Source organism: Acanthopagrus latus, chromosome 13 (assembly GCF_904848185.1).
Source record: "Acanthopagrus latus isolate v.2019 chromosome 13, fAcaLat1.1, whole genome shotgun sequence".
Taxonomy (NCBI): Eukaryota; Metazoa; Chordata; class Actinopteri; order Spariformes; family Sparidae; genus Acanthopagrus; species Acanthopagrus latus.
Genome location: NC_051051.1, coordinates 2,841,096 through 2,856,413, shown reverse-complemented (window position 1 = coordinate 2,856,413; position 15,318 = coordinate 2,841,096). Strand labels below are relative to the sequence as shown.

General features: G+C 42.6%; 2 protein-coding genes across 2 annotated transcripts; one reads left to right on the top strand and one right to left on the bottom strand.

The window, feature by feature from the left end:
* Window positions 1-4,470: 4,470 nt before the first annotated feature.
* LOC119031026 (stanniocalcin-2-like) lies at window positions 4,471-10,284 on the top strand. Its single transcript, XM_037119142.1, has 4 exons — window positions 4,471-4,747; window positions 7,431-7,573; window positions 8,335-8,546; window positions 9,347-10,284. The coding sequence occupies exons 1-4, from the start codon at window positions 4,603-4,605 to the stop codon at window positions 9,654-9,656; spliced, it is 810 nt and encodes a 269-aa protein (XP_036975037.1). The 5' UTR covers window positions 4,471-4,602; the 3' UTR covers window positions 9,657-10,284.
* A 909-nt stretch (window positions 10,285-11,193) lies between these two features.
* Window positions 11,194-14,601, bottom strand: bnip1b (BCL2 interacting protein 1b). Its single transcript, XM_037119143.1, has 6 exons — window positions 14,445-14,601; window positions 13,079-13,171; window positions 12,906-12,997; window positions 12,621-12,728; window positions 11,535-11,653; window positions 11,194-11,390 (listed from the first exon to the last, which is right to left on the bottom strand). The coding sequence occupies exons 1-6, from the start codon at window positions 14,526-14,528 to the stop codon at window positions 11,194-11,196; spliced, it is 693 nt and encodes a 230-aa protein (XP_036975038.1). The 5' UTR covers window positions 14,529-14,601.
* Window positions 14,602-15,318: the final 717 nt, after the last annotated feature.

Below are 15,318 nucleotides of genomic sequence, written 5' to 3'. Positions count from 1 at the left end.
CCCTCTTCTTTTTCTTATTGTACCTGACTTTATCAGTTTCCTGCGATTAAAAACAGACTGTAGAGTACGTAGACACAAAACAGCAGCAGCAGGTGGGTCTCAGTTAGGTAACGTAAAGGCAGAATTCACCAAAAAGTATTCCTAGGCCTTAGAGACAGTATAACTGTTACTGAAGAACTTCAAATCCCAGCTTGTGACATGTTAGCAGAAGGGAGGAACACTGTGACTGCTCGTGTTAATCCTCAATCGTCAGCTTTACTATCCACCATGCAGAGACATGCATAAAAACATTGTTATGTTATGTTCATGCAAAGCCACGAGAAGTCGTCCCGTCTCTGGGAGTTGGTTATTTTATAATTTAATTACAAGATCAAAGGCAAAACTGAACGATTTGTAGAAAATTCCCGTCACTGTCAAAGCCTCGATCAATCCACAAACACACTGAGATCCTCTCCGAGAGCTTCTCAGCCTAAAAACTTCTAGCAGTCTGAGCTTAAGAGTGATTCTGGAAACTTTTTAGAGAAACTTTGAGCAAAGACAAGACCAGAAAATGTTTTCTTAATGAGGAGTGGTTGAGCCTGTTGCAGACTGTGAATGGTTGATTAAAAAAGAAAAATAGTAGATATGAGCAGAGACTGGACAGTGAAATCGATCCTAATCTAATCCTAGATTTTACTCTATTATGGCGTGGTGTAATATACTTGTTTTATTCAATGAATATCTGTTAAATCACTCCAAAGAAGCCCAGAAAGTTTGAAAACAGGCCAACTTGTGTTTCATGAAGCTCACATGTTTTTACTAACAGGTCATTTAAGGAGTCCTACTGGATCTATATCTGGTCTGTCTGATACTTACAGATCACCTGAGGCGCTCTCAGGGCCAAGAAGCTTTATGAATGAATCTTATTTCCTTTACAAGGATCAGTTGTTGTTGTTGTTGTTGTTATTGTCTTATTTTAAGAAAAAAAAAATCTAATATAATTCTGAGAATTTTCTCATAATACTCTTACTACGAGTACTTTCTTAGTACTAGGATTCTTCGTGAATATGGCAACAGTACATGCCGTTATTCATCTTTGTGTGTGTCAGCGCAGGTTGCGTAACTTCATTGATTTCAGTACTTGTTTTGGCAGGAGACTGATGAACACGTTATGTGTGTCAGAGTGTGTCTGTAAATCTGTTGCACTGAACTATAAGTCTGCATGATGTCAGCTACAAGTGCTGCGCTGCACAAATTGAATTGATGAATTAGTTTAATAATCCTTAGGGCACTTTCAAACATCAGTTAATACAATATCAAGTGTTTTCATCTTTTAAGAAAAAAGGCATCATTATTAACAGATTCATTGATTTTTCTCACAGACTTTTGCATTTCTGTTTTCATTGTTTATCAATTAATGTAATTCTGATCAGTTCAGCTAAATCACACAAAACATCCTATTTTCTTATCTAAATCTAATAGTTTCAAACATTATAATCTAGAGACTTCACCTTGAACTCTTTTACTGAGGAAATTATACTAAAATGATGCTGGAGGCAAAAATGTCGAAGCCTCAACGCATAAAACAAACTATCTGCGTGAGGTTTGTGTGAACTGTGGACCTTGAAGTGCTTTAGGTTGAGCAGAGTGTACTGAAGTGAACTGGTCAGAGTTTATAAACCCAAAGGCTATGCTATACTTCCTCCACAGATCAATAATCACACAGCAGATACTCGTGGATTTGATCTATACTCACACGGACGCTCTCACAGAGACACAGAATCAGACATGTTCACAACACAGTCATGTGAGAGACAGAGTACAAGAGGGTCCTACATGTGAACTGTTTACTCAGTGCTGTCCGTGCATAAGTGTGCCGCTTTAGACGTGTGTGTGTGTGTGTGTGTGTGTGTGTGTGTGTGTGTGTGTGTGTGTGTGTGTGTGTGTGTGTGTGTGTGTGTGTGTGTGTGTGTTCGATGTCGGGGTGAGGGGTCATTGTGTGGGTGGTCATCGGGTCTTATGTGTGAGGAAAGCTGTGGGATGTTGTTTTGAAGCACGACGAGACAGAACGAGCGGGAAAAGGTTGGAAAAAGTCCAAACATCAGCCTCCTGTAGGAGGGTGGCTTCCCCAACCGGGCCCCAGCATGGACACACACCACGTCAACACACCCTGTCTTTCTACCTTGACCTCTCAGCAGAACACACACACTCAGAGACACACACACACACACGTCTCAGTGAAGGCCTCTTGGATGCAGATAATTTAAAGGAGGGAGAGGTTTGAGGTGTTTGTTTGACCCGTGTGGAGACTCTGCTGTCATGGTGTCACATGAGCGTAGACGGCGGTCCCTTTGAGAATGCAAAGGGTCGGAGGTCATGGCCGCCAGGAGGCAAAACACGCGACCACAACAAGTAGGCTGCGAGATCTGAATGTATCGTAATGACAAAAACAAAGCTGAACTCACCTCGGTGACCTCTGATGTCAAAGTACTCAGAGTACAAAGAAGTTATTTTTGGTTTCACGTCTTCTGCAATTTTACACAAAAACATTGACTTACCTGTCTTGGTTTCTACTGTAGGTTTAACTGCTGCTTATCTGTCAGAGAGTTTTGCTTTTGCCCCAGTACAATGGAGGTGATGAGCGCTCAGGTGTTTCTCATGGCAGTAACATGTTTTTGAAGGATCCTGACCACACATTATGTAACAGTCAGTTTGTTTTGTTGCATTTGCATTACTCTCAGTTCCCTCAGCCCTTTTCATCAGCCACACTCTACGGATGGCGTTGCTTGCTGGTCGGTCCACCCTCGTGAATATTTCGACATATATCTCCTCCTCTGTTGCATCAAGCTCTGTATGGGAGATAAATCATGGAGGGGAGAACAATGATGCAGTGTTATATACATTTGGCCTCCCTGAGTTTCTGAAGCTGCAGGTTCTCAAACCTTTTCTGGCTTGTCCTTCCTGCAGAAGTTGAAAGTTGTCCACATTTTTCTTTTTAAGCGCACCAGCTGTATGTGGTGGAGCACCAGTGGACAGAGAGGGCACTGAAACAGCAGCCTCGTGGTCTCTTCTTCATGTTTAGTCCACTAGAAGGTTACGATAGGCGGCACTTTATCACGTTCAATCTGTCATGGGGCGTCCAAGAGGACACTTTGCTCCAGCCCACATATTTATCACTCTGTAACAATGATGTATTGGGAAAGCAACCAATAAAAAAAGGTCCTGATTGATTTTTAGTGACATAAAAGTCTCCATGAGAGCATCAGCAAACTCTTTTTTACATTTTTACAAATCAGATCCAAACCACATTAGGAGGTTCTGAATCTGATTTCTACAGATGCATCTCAGTCTGGACGCTTGTATCAGATTTCAAAGCCCGACACAAAACAGTGACGTCGACTCCAGAGAGACAGAGGTCCGTCAGAACAACCAGTCATTTCACGGCGATGGTGACACTTGTTTCACAATGTAAGCTTGTGAGGAAAAGTCTTTGGGCCTCAGTACACCAGGTGCTGATGTAATTACTCAGTTTGGCCGCTATGAAAGTTAGCTTCCAAGCCCAGCTGGTGGAAACAAAAATCCAATCTGATCACTTGTGAATTATCTTTCAGATCTGATTCTAGAAACGAGTCGGATTTGCCTGCTGTGTGAACGAAGCCTCAGTCTCACTCAGTATCTTTCCCGTGATCGTCCGCGGCCCACAAGGTGAAGTAGTTCCTTGTGTGTTTTTGTTACAGAGGTGTAATTGTTATACTTTAATTCTGAGGCACCTAATTAAACAATCTTGATTTTAATCAGGGTTTGGATCAGTGTTACCATAAATGCATGCTGACTTTCTAAAACACTCCAGGCTTTGTGTGTGTGTGTGTGTGTGTGTGTGTGTGTGTGTGTGTTTCTAATATATATATATATATATATATATATATATATATATATATCTATATATATGAGAAACACATCAGACAGACATGACGTGAAAAATGTCCGTTTACAGAACTGGAGCACTCTGACAATGTGTAGAACTTGACCCGGTTCACACAGTCCTGCTTCAGTCCTTCGGTCTGGGTGCTTCTGATACGTTCCTCGCTGCACGTCTCCCTGCCAAGAAAGCAGCTGCTAACACTCAAACACACACACACACACACACGCGCGCATGCACACACGGCTGGCTGGTGGGTTAATTGAGTGTGGATGTCTTGAGTGGTTGACCTTCATGTACCCCCGCAGACTCCAGAGGAACAGGAAGACCTTATAAGAGCATTTCCACTTCATGTATGTGGGATTTAATTCATTCAACCTGTCCTCACACACACACACACACACGCACACAAACACACACACACGCACACACACAAACACACAAACACACACACACTTTACTGTTGGTCCTCTCTTTCTCTCATCAATGATAAACTTTTGGCTCCAGTGTGCTGCGCGCTCACGGGGCTGCGCTCTGATTGGTGCAGACGCGCACTCAGGCCGCCGTGAACGCGCAGCTCACACGCAGCTTTATATATTGCAGCTTCATGCCGCGGTCATCCTGTACGGTGCCGGAGACTCTGCAGACCTGCTGCAACACGCACAACCGAACAGTCCAGCACAACGCGTCAACCAGTCTGGAACATGCCGGAGGACTTGTCCCGGTCCGCTGTGGTTCTGGTGGGTTTTCTGCTCCTGGCCTGTCAACAGGTGCTGACCATGGAGCCGCATGATGTCCAGGAGAAGCAAGTGAGCCAGACGAAGCGACGGCTGTCCCTGCAGAGCACAGGTGAGCACACCGCAGCCACAGCAGGTCCACCTCCTCTGCTGCTGCTGGAGGTTCTGCTGGAGTTCTGATCAGCAACTGGACCTGTTTACTTTTTTAAATTGTTAGAGAAAAGTTGATGCGCAGTCAGATTTGACACGAGCAGTCAGAAGTGTGAGATCATGCATTAACCAGAAGTTCATCCTCTCTGCCTCCTTCACGTGCAGCCTGATTTCTGTGTGTTTCTTCATTATCAGACTGTCGGTAACAATATAATCAATTCGTGCATCTGCACTGAAGTTGTCCTTTTTAATGCAACGTTGAATTCATGTAGCTTGAGTGCAGTGTGATCTCTGTCAGTGTCCCGGCTGAGCGCTGCAGCTCTGCTCTGGCTCTGCTGCCCTGCTGGTGGCTGTAATTCAATGCGCAGCTCCGGAGGCTCGATCCCATCCAAGCACATTCCCTCCGTACCTCCGGCCCGAGGCTGACCTGCAGGCTGCACAACATCAACAGCACAGGCGGGAGGGCTGCAGGGACACGCTGATATGAAGGCTGCTTAAAGGACCAGTTTATGAAATATGGACGGAAGTTTAAAACCTTCAATAAAAATGCTGTTGTGTACTCAGGGTCACTTTCCTGAGGAGCACATGGGACCTGATGTCATAAAAACCCAGAGAGACAAATACATTCTCCATCCTGTTTGAACTGTCTGGAACTCCACGCATGACGTCTGTCGATTTAAAAGATCGTTTTCTAAGTTAATAAAGTCGCAGTTTGTCCTGATTGAAGTAAAATATCATCTAGTTTTATGTGAAACTTCTCAGTGAAGGACATCATGTCAACAACACCAACATGGCCGCCAGATCTGCACCAACAGCAGTCAGCTGTGTGTCTCCATGATTACATGTTTCCTGAAGTTGACTAATGATCTTGTAAATTGTGTCACTGTCATACAAAGTTTTAATGAAAATAACGTCCCATGAAATAAACCAGACTTTGCCTCTCTATATCACTAGAGGAACAGCTACCTGCTGCTAACTGTAGCTTCTGTTAGCCTGTTAGCTCTGTTAGCCATGCATCTAGCGGTCAGGACTGGGAGTGGTACCAGTGTTTCAGTGTTTCCCACAGAATCTGACTTTGATTGTAGGGGAGGCGGTCCAGTTGTGGTGCTAAAGAGACTTCACACAACTTTGCAGTCTCATACATTGTCACTAGAACAGCAGCTTTGGACCGGGACGTGCCGGGCCGAGCTGGTTATCATGCAAACTTCAGTAGATGTTTCTGCAACATAAGTATGTTAAAACTCTTATTTCTTCACATTCTGTAGTTCATTTTAGTACATTTACATGCTGAGTGCTGTTTTTGTACGAAGTTAGCTTAGCTAGTTATGTTTGAACTGGATTTTCGTTTATCGCCTTAAAATAAGATCTGTGACGCGTTTTGTACGGCAAGATTGAAGGTAAATAAATTCACTGCAAGTAAAAAATCTTAATGTTACGTCATAAACAGACTGTTGCATAACTTGAACGTCACCACCACTAAACGTCTTTCTACATAACTGCTCTACATGTCCTCTATAAATTGATCTACAAGTTGTAAAGTTAGTTGAATGATTCGCAACTAAATTCCACTGGTGAGCAGATGAGTCTCTGTGTTCGGTCTGACAACCTCTGTAGTCTCATTTAGACACTTCTGTTAGCAACCGCTGCTTCTCAGACATTTTATAATCAAATTGTAATCAATGATGTATTTTATCTCGTAGAACAAAGCGTGTAAGTTCCTGAATCCTCTGGTAACCTCAGACTGTATTTCAGATGTTTAACTGGAAACCAGTAAAAAAGACTTTGAGGACTCTGTCACTCTACAGCACAAAGAGTTCAGATCTCCATCTACTGAAGTGTGCAAGCTAACCCGGCTATCCAGTCTATAATACCAGTCTGTACCTCAAGACGTTTCGTCTGCCAGCCCGCAGTTCAATTCACAGAGAAGTTTGACACACTGTTTTCATGCCGTTGATGTCCAGCTGTCTCTCCTGTCCCTGAAGTCGTAGTCCTGGTCAGAGCCGCTGTAAATCACCTCCATACTCCTCTCTCATCATACTGCCGTCCGTCTCTGGTGTTCAGTCTCAGTCTGGTGTCCAGACAGACTCCAGTCAGCTGATGGGGCTCCTTACCTCCACAGAGGGAGATCTGGATACAGCGACAGAGCCCCAGTAATCCTCTGAGAGCTGCTCAGCGATGCATGAAACCAAAAAACTTTGTGCACATGTAACGCTGCTGCTCTTCTTTCCAAATGTTGTCAACATGAATCTCTCAAATTCTGCAGCAGTGAGCAGTTCTGCTGCCCCCTGTAGTTTTGGAGCTACTTTCAAATTCTGGCCATTTATTACAAAATCACACCTTTTAAAGATTTATTTCAAATGAAGTGATCTCTTCATATTGTACTGATATGAAAGACTGTTTTCTGCAGCGTGAAAGTGTTGTTGTCCGTCAGTGATGTTGGACAGTTTCAGCTCGCTCCTTTGGATGATGCTTCAACCCGTCACAACTACCGAACTAACATGACGAGATAACTAACTTTTCTTTCTGTAAAACTGGTGCAGAAAGGTCACCAAGGTCATCCTGCCGTATGAAGTCACTGTACTGATTGTATTGTAAGTAGCACATATGATTTCCGTGGCATCACTGTCTCTCTGTGTCTCTCTCAGCTGAGATCCAGAGCTGCCTGGTGAGTTCAGGGGACGTCGGCTGTGGGACGTTTCAGTGTTTCAACAACAACTCCTGTGAAATCCAAGGTCTGCACCACATCTGTCTCACTCTGCTGCACAACGCCGGCCGTTACGACTCACAGGTGAGCAGCTGCACAACAGTCTGACCTTATTTCATACGCTCGGACACTCGTTGTTTGCCACTTGGCCTCTTCTGCACCAACAGACACTGTGTGAAACCCTGTCCAACAGCAGCTAACGCCCGGCTTAGAAAAGACATATGTAGATACCTGTTTTTATTACATTTAATCCCATCAGTCATCACAGTCATTTGTGAGGAATGTCTGTTGTATAAGGAGCAGTGAATAGTTATCCATGGCAGCGCAGGTTACAGAACAAACTGAGAGGGGAAGTGAAATGAGAGAGGGAACAGCTTGTCTACTTTACTAGAATAGAAGTGCATGGGAGAGTGATGCAGGTCTAATGTGTCTCCCGGACGGACCGGCACACAGAGCTGGAAGTGACAAAAAAAAGAAATTCAATTTCAGTCGCAGCTTCAGTATGTTAATGACTCGTCTCATGTCACTCTAAGAAAATATTGCTTTACTTCCACACTGTAAAAAGATACACATGACCTGTTCTTTCACAACACAAGCATGATCACTATTTTAATCCAGTTTGGTTCCACATTACCTGTTTAATGTAACACGACTCTCAAGTCACTGCTTTCACTTCTTCTTCAGTTAAAAAAAATTCTGCGTTTGTCAAGTTTGTTAGGGACTAACAGAGATTGAAGAGTTGTGTGAACACCTGAGCACTAATGTTGGAGCTATATGTTTTTCATCTTCCTCTGTCAGATGAGAGATTGTAATCAGAACTGACTCCTCCTGCTCGTCCTCCTCAGGGCAAGTCGTTTGTGAAGGATGCGTTGCGGTGCATGGCGCTGGGTCTGCGGCAGCGCTTCAGCTGCGTGAGCCGCCGGTGCTCAGCGGTGAAGGAGATGGTGTTCTCGCTCCAGAGGGAGTGTTACTCCAAACACCAGCTCTGCCTGGCGCTACGAGACCACATGGACACCATGGGCAGCCTGGTCCAGTTCCACCTGATGTTTCCCCCGGGGTGAGAGACACACGCTCACAAGTAATCAACAAGACGTGAACGAGGGAACGCAAGATATTTAACCGCCTGAGAAATGATCGGTCTGATATCGGGAAACGTATTTATTGTCCAATTATGAAATTAAGTGGATTTGATAATCTGGAGCCGCTACAGTGGGTGGTATGCACCTTTAAAGTTGGTTTTTGTGCTGCCAATATACACAAAGAAGAAGGATTCTTTTTTTTATAGTTACAGAGGAATACAGCACATTAAAAACAAATGTTCCACAGGTTTGTTAGAGCAGAGAAACGCAGGGATTATTGGAATCGGCTGGAAAAAAAAATCCATATCGTGCATCCCAAAAAAGTCCAGGCATCAGTGAAACTATCCTGTCTGAAAGATGCTGCACGCTTTAGTATTCAATAATGCAGAACTGGCCTTTTACTTTCACATTAATAAACAGAGTGCTCTAAATTTAAATAAGAGTATGTGGCTTTTGAAAGACAAAAGGTGAATATTCAAAGCGAAACAGTGTCGCCACTTTCTCCCAAACAACTGAAGGAGCTCATGCAGCTCATCTGGCTTAATCAAATCTGAATATTCAGTTTTGGGTGAATTTATCCTTTAATGGTGGGAGGAGCTTTCAGACCGAGGGTGAATAGAGGAGCTGCAGAAATCGTTGGTATGAAAAAAATTATATTTTTTTGAGATTAGACCATGAAAACATTTTCTAGTAGACACACTAAACAAAGTCAGGACCTGATAATAATAATTTGGGAACTTCTGAATCTGTGTAATTGCATGTAAATGCGTCCCAACAGACCGTACGTGGAGCTGATGAACTTCCTGCTGAAGTGTGGAGACGAGGTCAGGTTGTGGGTCGGCCGGCGGCTGCGCGGGCAGTGCGAGCAACACTGGGGGGCGCTGTGTGGCGGCCTCGGCGGCACCTGCTCTCTCGGCCAATCGGACGCCCCGCAGCACACCACCTCCCCGTCACCAACTGCTGAGGGGAGCCTGGAGGAGCCGACAACAGCGGATGAACCAGACAGCGGGATCGTGCTCAGTAAGATCGACAACGCGACTGAATCTGGTCCGCACGTATCCGAGAGAACCAACGTCACTGCTTCTTAGACAGGCAGGCGAGAGACGCAGAGGTGCAGCAGGTTCACATGCACTCACTGTAGTTTTAGTACTAGCTGTAGTTTGATCACAGTATTTAATGCGGTGTTGCTGGTGAAAGCAATGCAACATAACTTATTTAATCTTATTGGATATTTGTGCTTTATTAATATTTTTCTTTACATTTGACTTCGTAAACAGATGAAAGCCAGTTATCTACCTCACTTCCATACCACAGTAAACCACAGTGGCTGTATCCTTCAGCAGAGGACATGGACACACGAGTAAACACTGCAGGGGATTTGTCTCTAGATCAAGTGCAGCTCAGTCAGTATTCTACCTATTTAAGCTTGTTTTTGTATTTATGAGAGTTATATGATGCACCGTATAGCTGACACACGAACAGACGTTCTCTTGCAGACAGTCGGGCTGCTGTCTGCAGGATTGGAAGCACTCTTTGGTTGACATGTTATAAATATGTATTTTTGACGTTCTACTTGAACGATCACATTTCATACAGACCCCAGGTTTCAAGCTATATTTTGTAAGTTTTATTTAAATGAATCTAAAAATACATTTGTAAGAGTTTTTGATTGAGGTTAAATAAACTCCATGACGTCACCGGACAGAGAGGAGTGTGTTCACTGACTCGGTTCTGTCCCAGAAAACAGTTCTTCACACAGATTCACAGCGTGGCGTCTCTGGTGCTGAGAAGTTTTGGGTTTTCTGCCATCTACTGGTGCGTCTGTGGAAATCTGCACAACAACGCTTCTTCAATATGTTGCATTTAATCCATTTTTACACACAAAACAAAAAATACTTTTTGTTCTACATTCACACAGTCTGTGACTCAACATGCTGAGTAAGACACGAGAGTTCTGGCTCAGAAGTCCGGACGTCCCGCTGGAAAGAAGAAAGGCACAAAGTAAACTCGTCAGTAACAAACTACAGCGTGTTTGGAACATCCGTCCAGAGCAGACCAACACACACTTTCTACGTTGAAAACACAAACATACACACAGATTGTAATTTGACAAAATGTAAACAACTGTTATTACATACTGTGGCCTTGAGTTCTGAATGCCTAATTAAGTTTCCAGGCCTCAGTATGAGGCTCAGGTGTGCAGATGTGTGGAAGTAGGCAGGATTTCAGCTTCTCTCTGAACCTCTTTTCTAATACTATGACTTTTTATCCAGCACTGCAAATGCCTGTGAGGAGACGCTGCCTGAGAGTGTGCACGCTCATCCTGATCTGTAGATACTGATGTCGAGACCTCGTAGTTCAAACATACTGAGGCTTTTAAAACTCTTGCCGCTGTTGAGTGAAACCTCATAATGTCGCTGGGCTCTTTTTACTTCAGATGAAGGGGATCTTACAAAACCCTTCACAACTATTTGATCAACCCACATTTTGCATATTGTTTAAGCTAAAACTGAGGCGATGTTTTCCACTGAAACAGCCTGTATGTGCTGCCTCAACTCAATACCTGCTAAACATCCTTGGGCTGACTCCACAATATCTGTGGTAACTGTTGCTGAAGCCAGCTAGTTAAATAAAAGGGAAGAGACGCTTCTTAAGGATGTAGAGGACGGTGGCGAGGAAGAGGGCCAGAGCCAGGAAGATGAGCAGCTTGTCCGTCAGCTCCCTCCGGTTGTACTTGAGGATGAGCTTCCTCCCCAGGTGGATGGTTCCCGTCATGTTTCTGAACTCCTCGTTGGTTTCCTGCACCGTCCTGGAGGAGGTGGCTGTAGTGAGGAGCAGGAGGAGAAGCATTGAAGATGGACAATGTTGATAGGACAATAAAGATTTTCACAGAGAAACACTCTGTGTCTTTTTGTCAGGTTTACAGCTTGTGCAAACACACGGACAAAAGCAGAGTTTCTTTTTACCCAGCGTGCTGATGGTGTCCTCGCTCTGGTTCACCTGCTCAGCCATCATCCTGCTGATGGACATCAGACTCTCTGTGATGCTGCTGCTGGTTTCCGCAAGCGTTTCTTTGGTCGCTCTCCTGAGACAAAAACAAACACAGAGCAGACCAGGTGATGCACTGCTGCTGCTTCCAAGTTCAGTGAAACAAGAGCACCTACAGTCAGGTACAGGAGAAATAACATGTATAATAACTGCCTCAACAAAGTGCCTCGGGCAGATGAACTGGTGATTGTGCCAAAAACTTTGTCTGTTCAGAAGGAAAAACCACAGAAGCATGAAGAGGCGGCCGCACTCATGGAAGCTGAAACTGGAAGGACGTCGCTCCTCTCACTGGATTTGAGGGACCAGAAGAGTCGACTTTGTTCTTGACATTTCCAATTTTTTCTTGAGGTGCATAATGAAAAATAAAACATCCTCTTCTCATTCCTTTCCCTCATCCCTGCCACTAATACTCTTCCGTAGTGTGTTAATGTGTCCTGATTAGATGTTATGTTGTGTTTTTATAATGAACCCTTTTCTGTACTGAATAAACACATTTCTGCCTTTTGCATGCAAAGTATTTCTCCTTGTTACTGTAATGATTCAGCTGTAATCAAATTATTAAATAACCTGCAGCATGACGACACAACCTGCTGAGCTTTACTGTCTGGGTCTCGTATATATCTTCAGTTTCCTCTTCCTTGTTTGAGCTGAGAGGTTTAACTAGGCAGCCTATTATGTTATGAAAATCCTTTTCTTACTTCTTATGTTATCACACTGCGATTAAGTATAAAGTCTCAGATATACACCTTTAAAATGCAAAGCGTTTCTCCAGGCTGGCCTGGAGAGTTTGTTAAACCTGGAGGTAACTGCAGCTGTAATTAGTGCATAAGCTCTGTGGACGGGATTAAAATCACTGACTAGTGCAGACGACACTGAAATGTTTCTACAGAGGGATATTTCGTCTGAGTAAGGATTTAGGCTGAACAAAAGGAAACCGCCCGACATTTTCATTTCACAATAGTATTAATGTGACTGAGTCATCGTCTCAGCAGAAACACACTCACCGCTGTCTGCTGCTCTGGTTTTCTCCTCCACGCAGCAGCTCGTCCTTCTCCATGTTGTCTATGGCAAGTTTACAAGCCACGATAGCTTTCCTCCACGCTGTCCGGTTACTGAGATAAAAAAATAATAAAAATCAATGTAGTTTCTCATCTGGTCTTTTTTGTGTGAATTGGACTTGTCTGCATGCTGTTTTTTTAAATCCCCATCAATCCTGACTTCCCACTCGCATTTATCTGCCCCTAAAACTCTTAACAGCTACAGACATGATGCTCTGCACGTCCACACACCTCAGCATTTGTCTTCGCTGGCTCTCTGTCTCTGCCTGGATGGCCAGTCTGTCCGTCTCTCTGTCCTGTTCTCTGGCCATCTGCTCCAGATCCTGAACAACAACAACAACGACATCACGGCGTTATGAAATCTGTCAGATGCAACACAACACGCGGGTGATGTGAGGACTGACCTGTATTCTGAGTCTCAGCTGGCTGAACTTCTCTTTGACCTGAGAGTTCAATTCCAACAGGGTTGACTGAGGTCCAGGGCAATCCCTGATGTCCTGCAGGTAACACACACACACACACACACACACACAATTAAGTGTTACATATTCATGATTAATACATGGTTGATCAAGGTTCTGTTCTGAACTGAGTTAATCTGTGAGAGCAAACACTGAGGACATGTTCCGTCTATCAATAAAAAATGTTTTGTATATGATGCTGCATGTTGTTGTTCATAACATATATATACATATTCACTTATACACACACTCTGGTAGAGACCGATGTCCATGTCCAGAGAGAGACGGATGATTATTCAATTGCCATTTTAAAATGTAGTTGCCACTATTTTTGCCACTAGATATGAAAAATAAATAATAAATGGAAAATACAATCAGAGACCCATTACATTTCTGAAACTCAATCGTTACACAAAGTCCAATCATGTTGGAATTATTCCAAAAATGTCCTAAAATTAAATGACCAAATGTTGTACAAAACAATAAACTGTTCTTCAATACATATATACATATTCTACCTACATTACTTCTATTGAACACCACTGAAACAAAGTATGTCGTGTCAGATTTTTCAAATAATAATATCAACTCACAATCCTTGTTATGTTTTTTCTAGATGTAAGAAAATAAAACGACCTGAAAACTGTGAAGAAATCAAAGAAAACCAGCCAACACACATCTGAGAAGCTGGAACTTTGTACATATTTTCCATTTTTGCTTAAAAATCTAGTTTACTCTCTTAGTGGACTCATAAATGAGATGATTAATCGACTAAACTAATATATGTTTTTCTCAAAATATCAAATGATCAAGTCAAGGATAATTCTGCTGTGCGTCCATTCAGTGTTAAACCATCTTTACAGTTTATCACCAGCTGTTTGGTTACAAAGTTTGGTGTGATAGTAAATGATTCATCAGGATGTAACAAGTGTTTCAACTGATAAACCTTCATATCGCTGCTCATCAGCTGATAATCAGATCTGACGGTCGGTCTGTTTATCATTTATCTCACCGTGACGGTAAAATAATATCGTCATTTCGTGTTAAGTTTCTTTTTTTCCACATCTGTCACCACCTGAGACAGACACCTGGATAAACAGGTGGCAGTTACAGGAGGACATGAAGATAAACCAACTTATGTTGATCAGATTGTTTCTTATAACAGTTTGAACATGTTAGCTAGCTAACGTTAGCTTCTCCTCGGGTCACCTGTTGTTCCCTCCGGAACTGAACCGACAGCAGCACGAGCACAATCAATCAATCAATCAATCAATGGATCAACTGATAAACCGTGTTCTTCATTTCTTACCTGAATCAGAGCCTTGATTTCTAGGTCATATTTTATAATTTCTTGTCCACAAATTCGGACGTGTACATCCGCAGAAGACGCCATATTTGTTTCTGTACGGCAAAGCAGGAGGCTCAAACAACATGGCGGTCTGCTGAGGGCGAAGCAGCTGCGTGACGAAATGTTACTATTTAAGAGAAAAATCAATGGATATACGATACATATGCTATTTAAAAACTGATTAGGATTAATTTCTTGTTAATTATTTTATCAGTTGTGAAATCTACTTATATATTATTTATTCTATATTATTATACATCCTATATTGTTGTCATTGTGGTGGATTCAAGGTTCACTTCAGAAAATAAGATTCTCAAGACACATGAACAGAATATTAGCATAAACTCGATAAACTCGATATTTTGGATTTCTAGTTGAAAGAAATCAGAAGAATGTTTTTACTCTTAACTCCATTCTTCGTAGAATTCAGATTAAGTGAAGTACACTAAAGGATTTACGCACAGCTGAAATAATGTCAAGTTCATATGAATAGAAATGATAATTTGTTGTGAATTACTATAAAATTACCCAGGTACCAACTCTTTAAAAGTAAACCACACAGTTTGTTTTTACAGTAAAGTCACAACCGAGAGTTCCTGAAGCCATTTTTCTTTTTTGTGCTTATTTTCAAAACTGAATTAAAAAATCTGAATCACACATTAACATTTCGGTATATTTTCCTGTCTGTAATGTTTGATTTTCATTATGAAAATTCAATAACATCATTTACAAACTTGTTAGAAGAAAAGGGGGTCTGAAATTAACCCTAATGCAAATAATTTATCTCAGGGATCGTGCTACAAAATCAAATGGTAAAGGAGAAAAGGTTTCTATT

What these genes read in the sequence shown, in the direction of transcription:
- LOC119031026 (XM_037119142.1), top strand. Translation starts at nt 4,603, where the DNA reads ATGCCGGAGGACTTGTCCCGGTCCGCTGTGGTTCTGGTGGGTTTTCTG. An exon ending in GCTGTCCCTGCAGAGCACAG is followed by an intron (nt 4,748 to 7,430) that starts GTGAGCACACCG and finishes TGTCTCTCTCAG; the next exon opens with CTGAGATCCAGAGCTGCCTG. An exon ending in CACCTGATGTTTCCCCCGGG is followed by an intron (nt 8,547 to 9,346) that starts GTGAGAGACACA and finishes GCGTCCCAACAG; the next exon opens with ACCGTACGTGGAGCTGATGA.
- bnip1b (XM_037119143.1), bottom strand. Translation starts at nt 14,528, where the DNA reads ATGGCGTCTTCTGCGGATGTACACGTCCGAATTTGTGGACAAGAAATT. An exon ending in AGCTGAGACTCAGAATACAG is followed by an intron (nt 12,998 to 13,078) that starts GTCAGTCCTCAC and finishes GTTGTTGTTCAG; the next exon opens with GATCTGGAGCAGATGGCCAG. An exon ending in GGACACCATCAGCACGCTGG is followed by an intron (nt 11,391 to 11,534) that starts GTAAAAAGAAAC and finishes TCCTCACTACAG; the next exon opens with CCACCTCCTCCAGGACGGTG.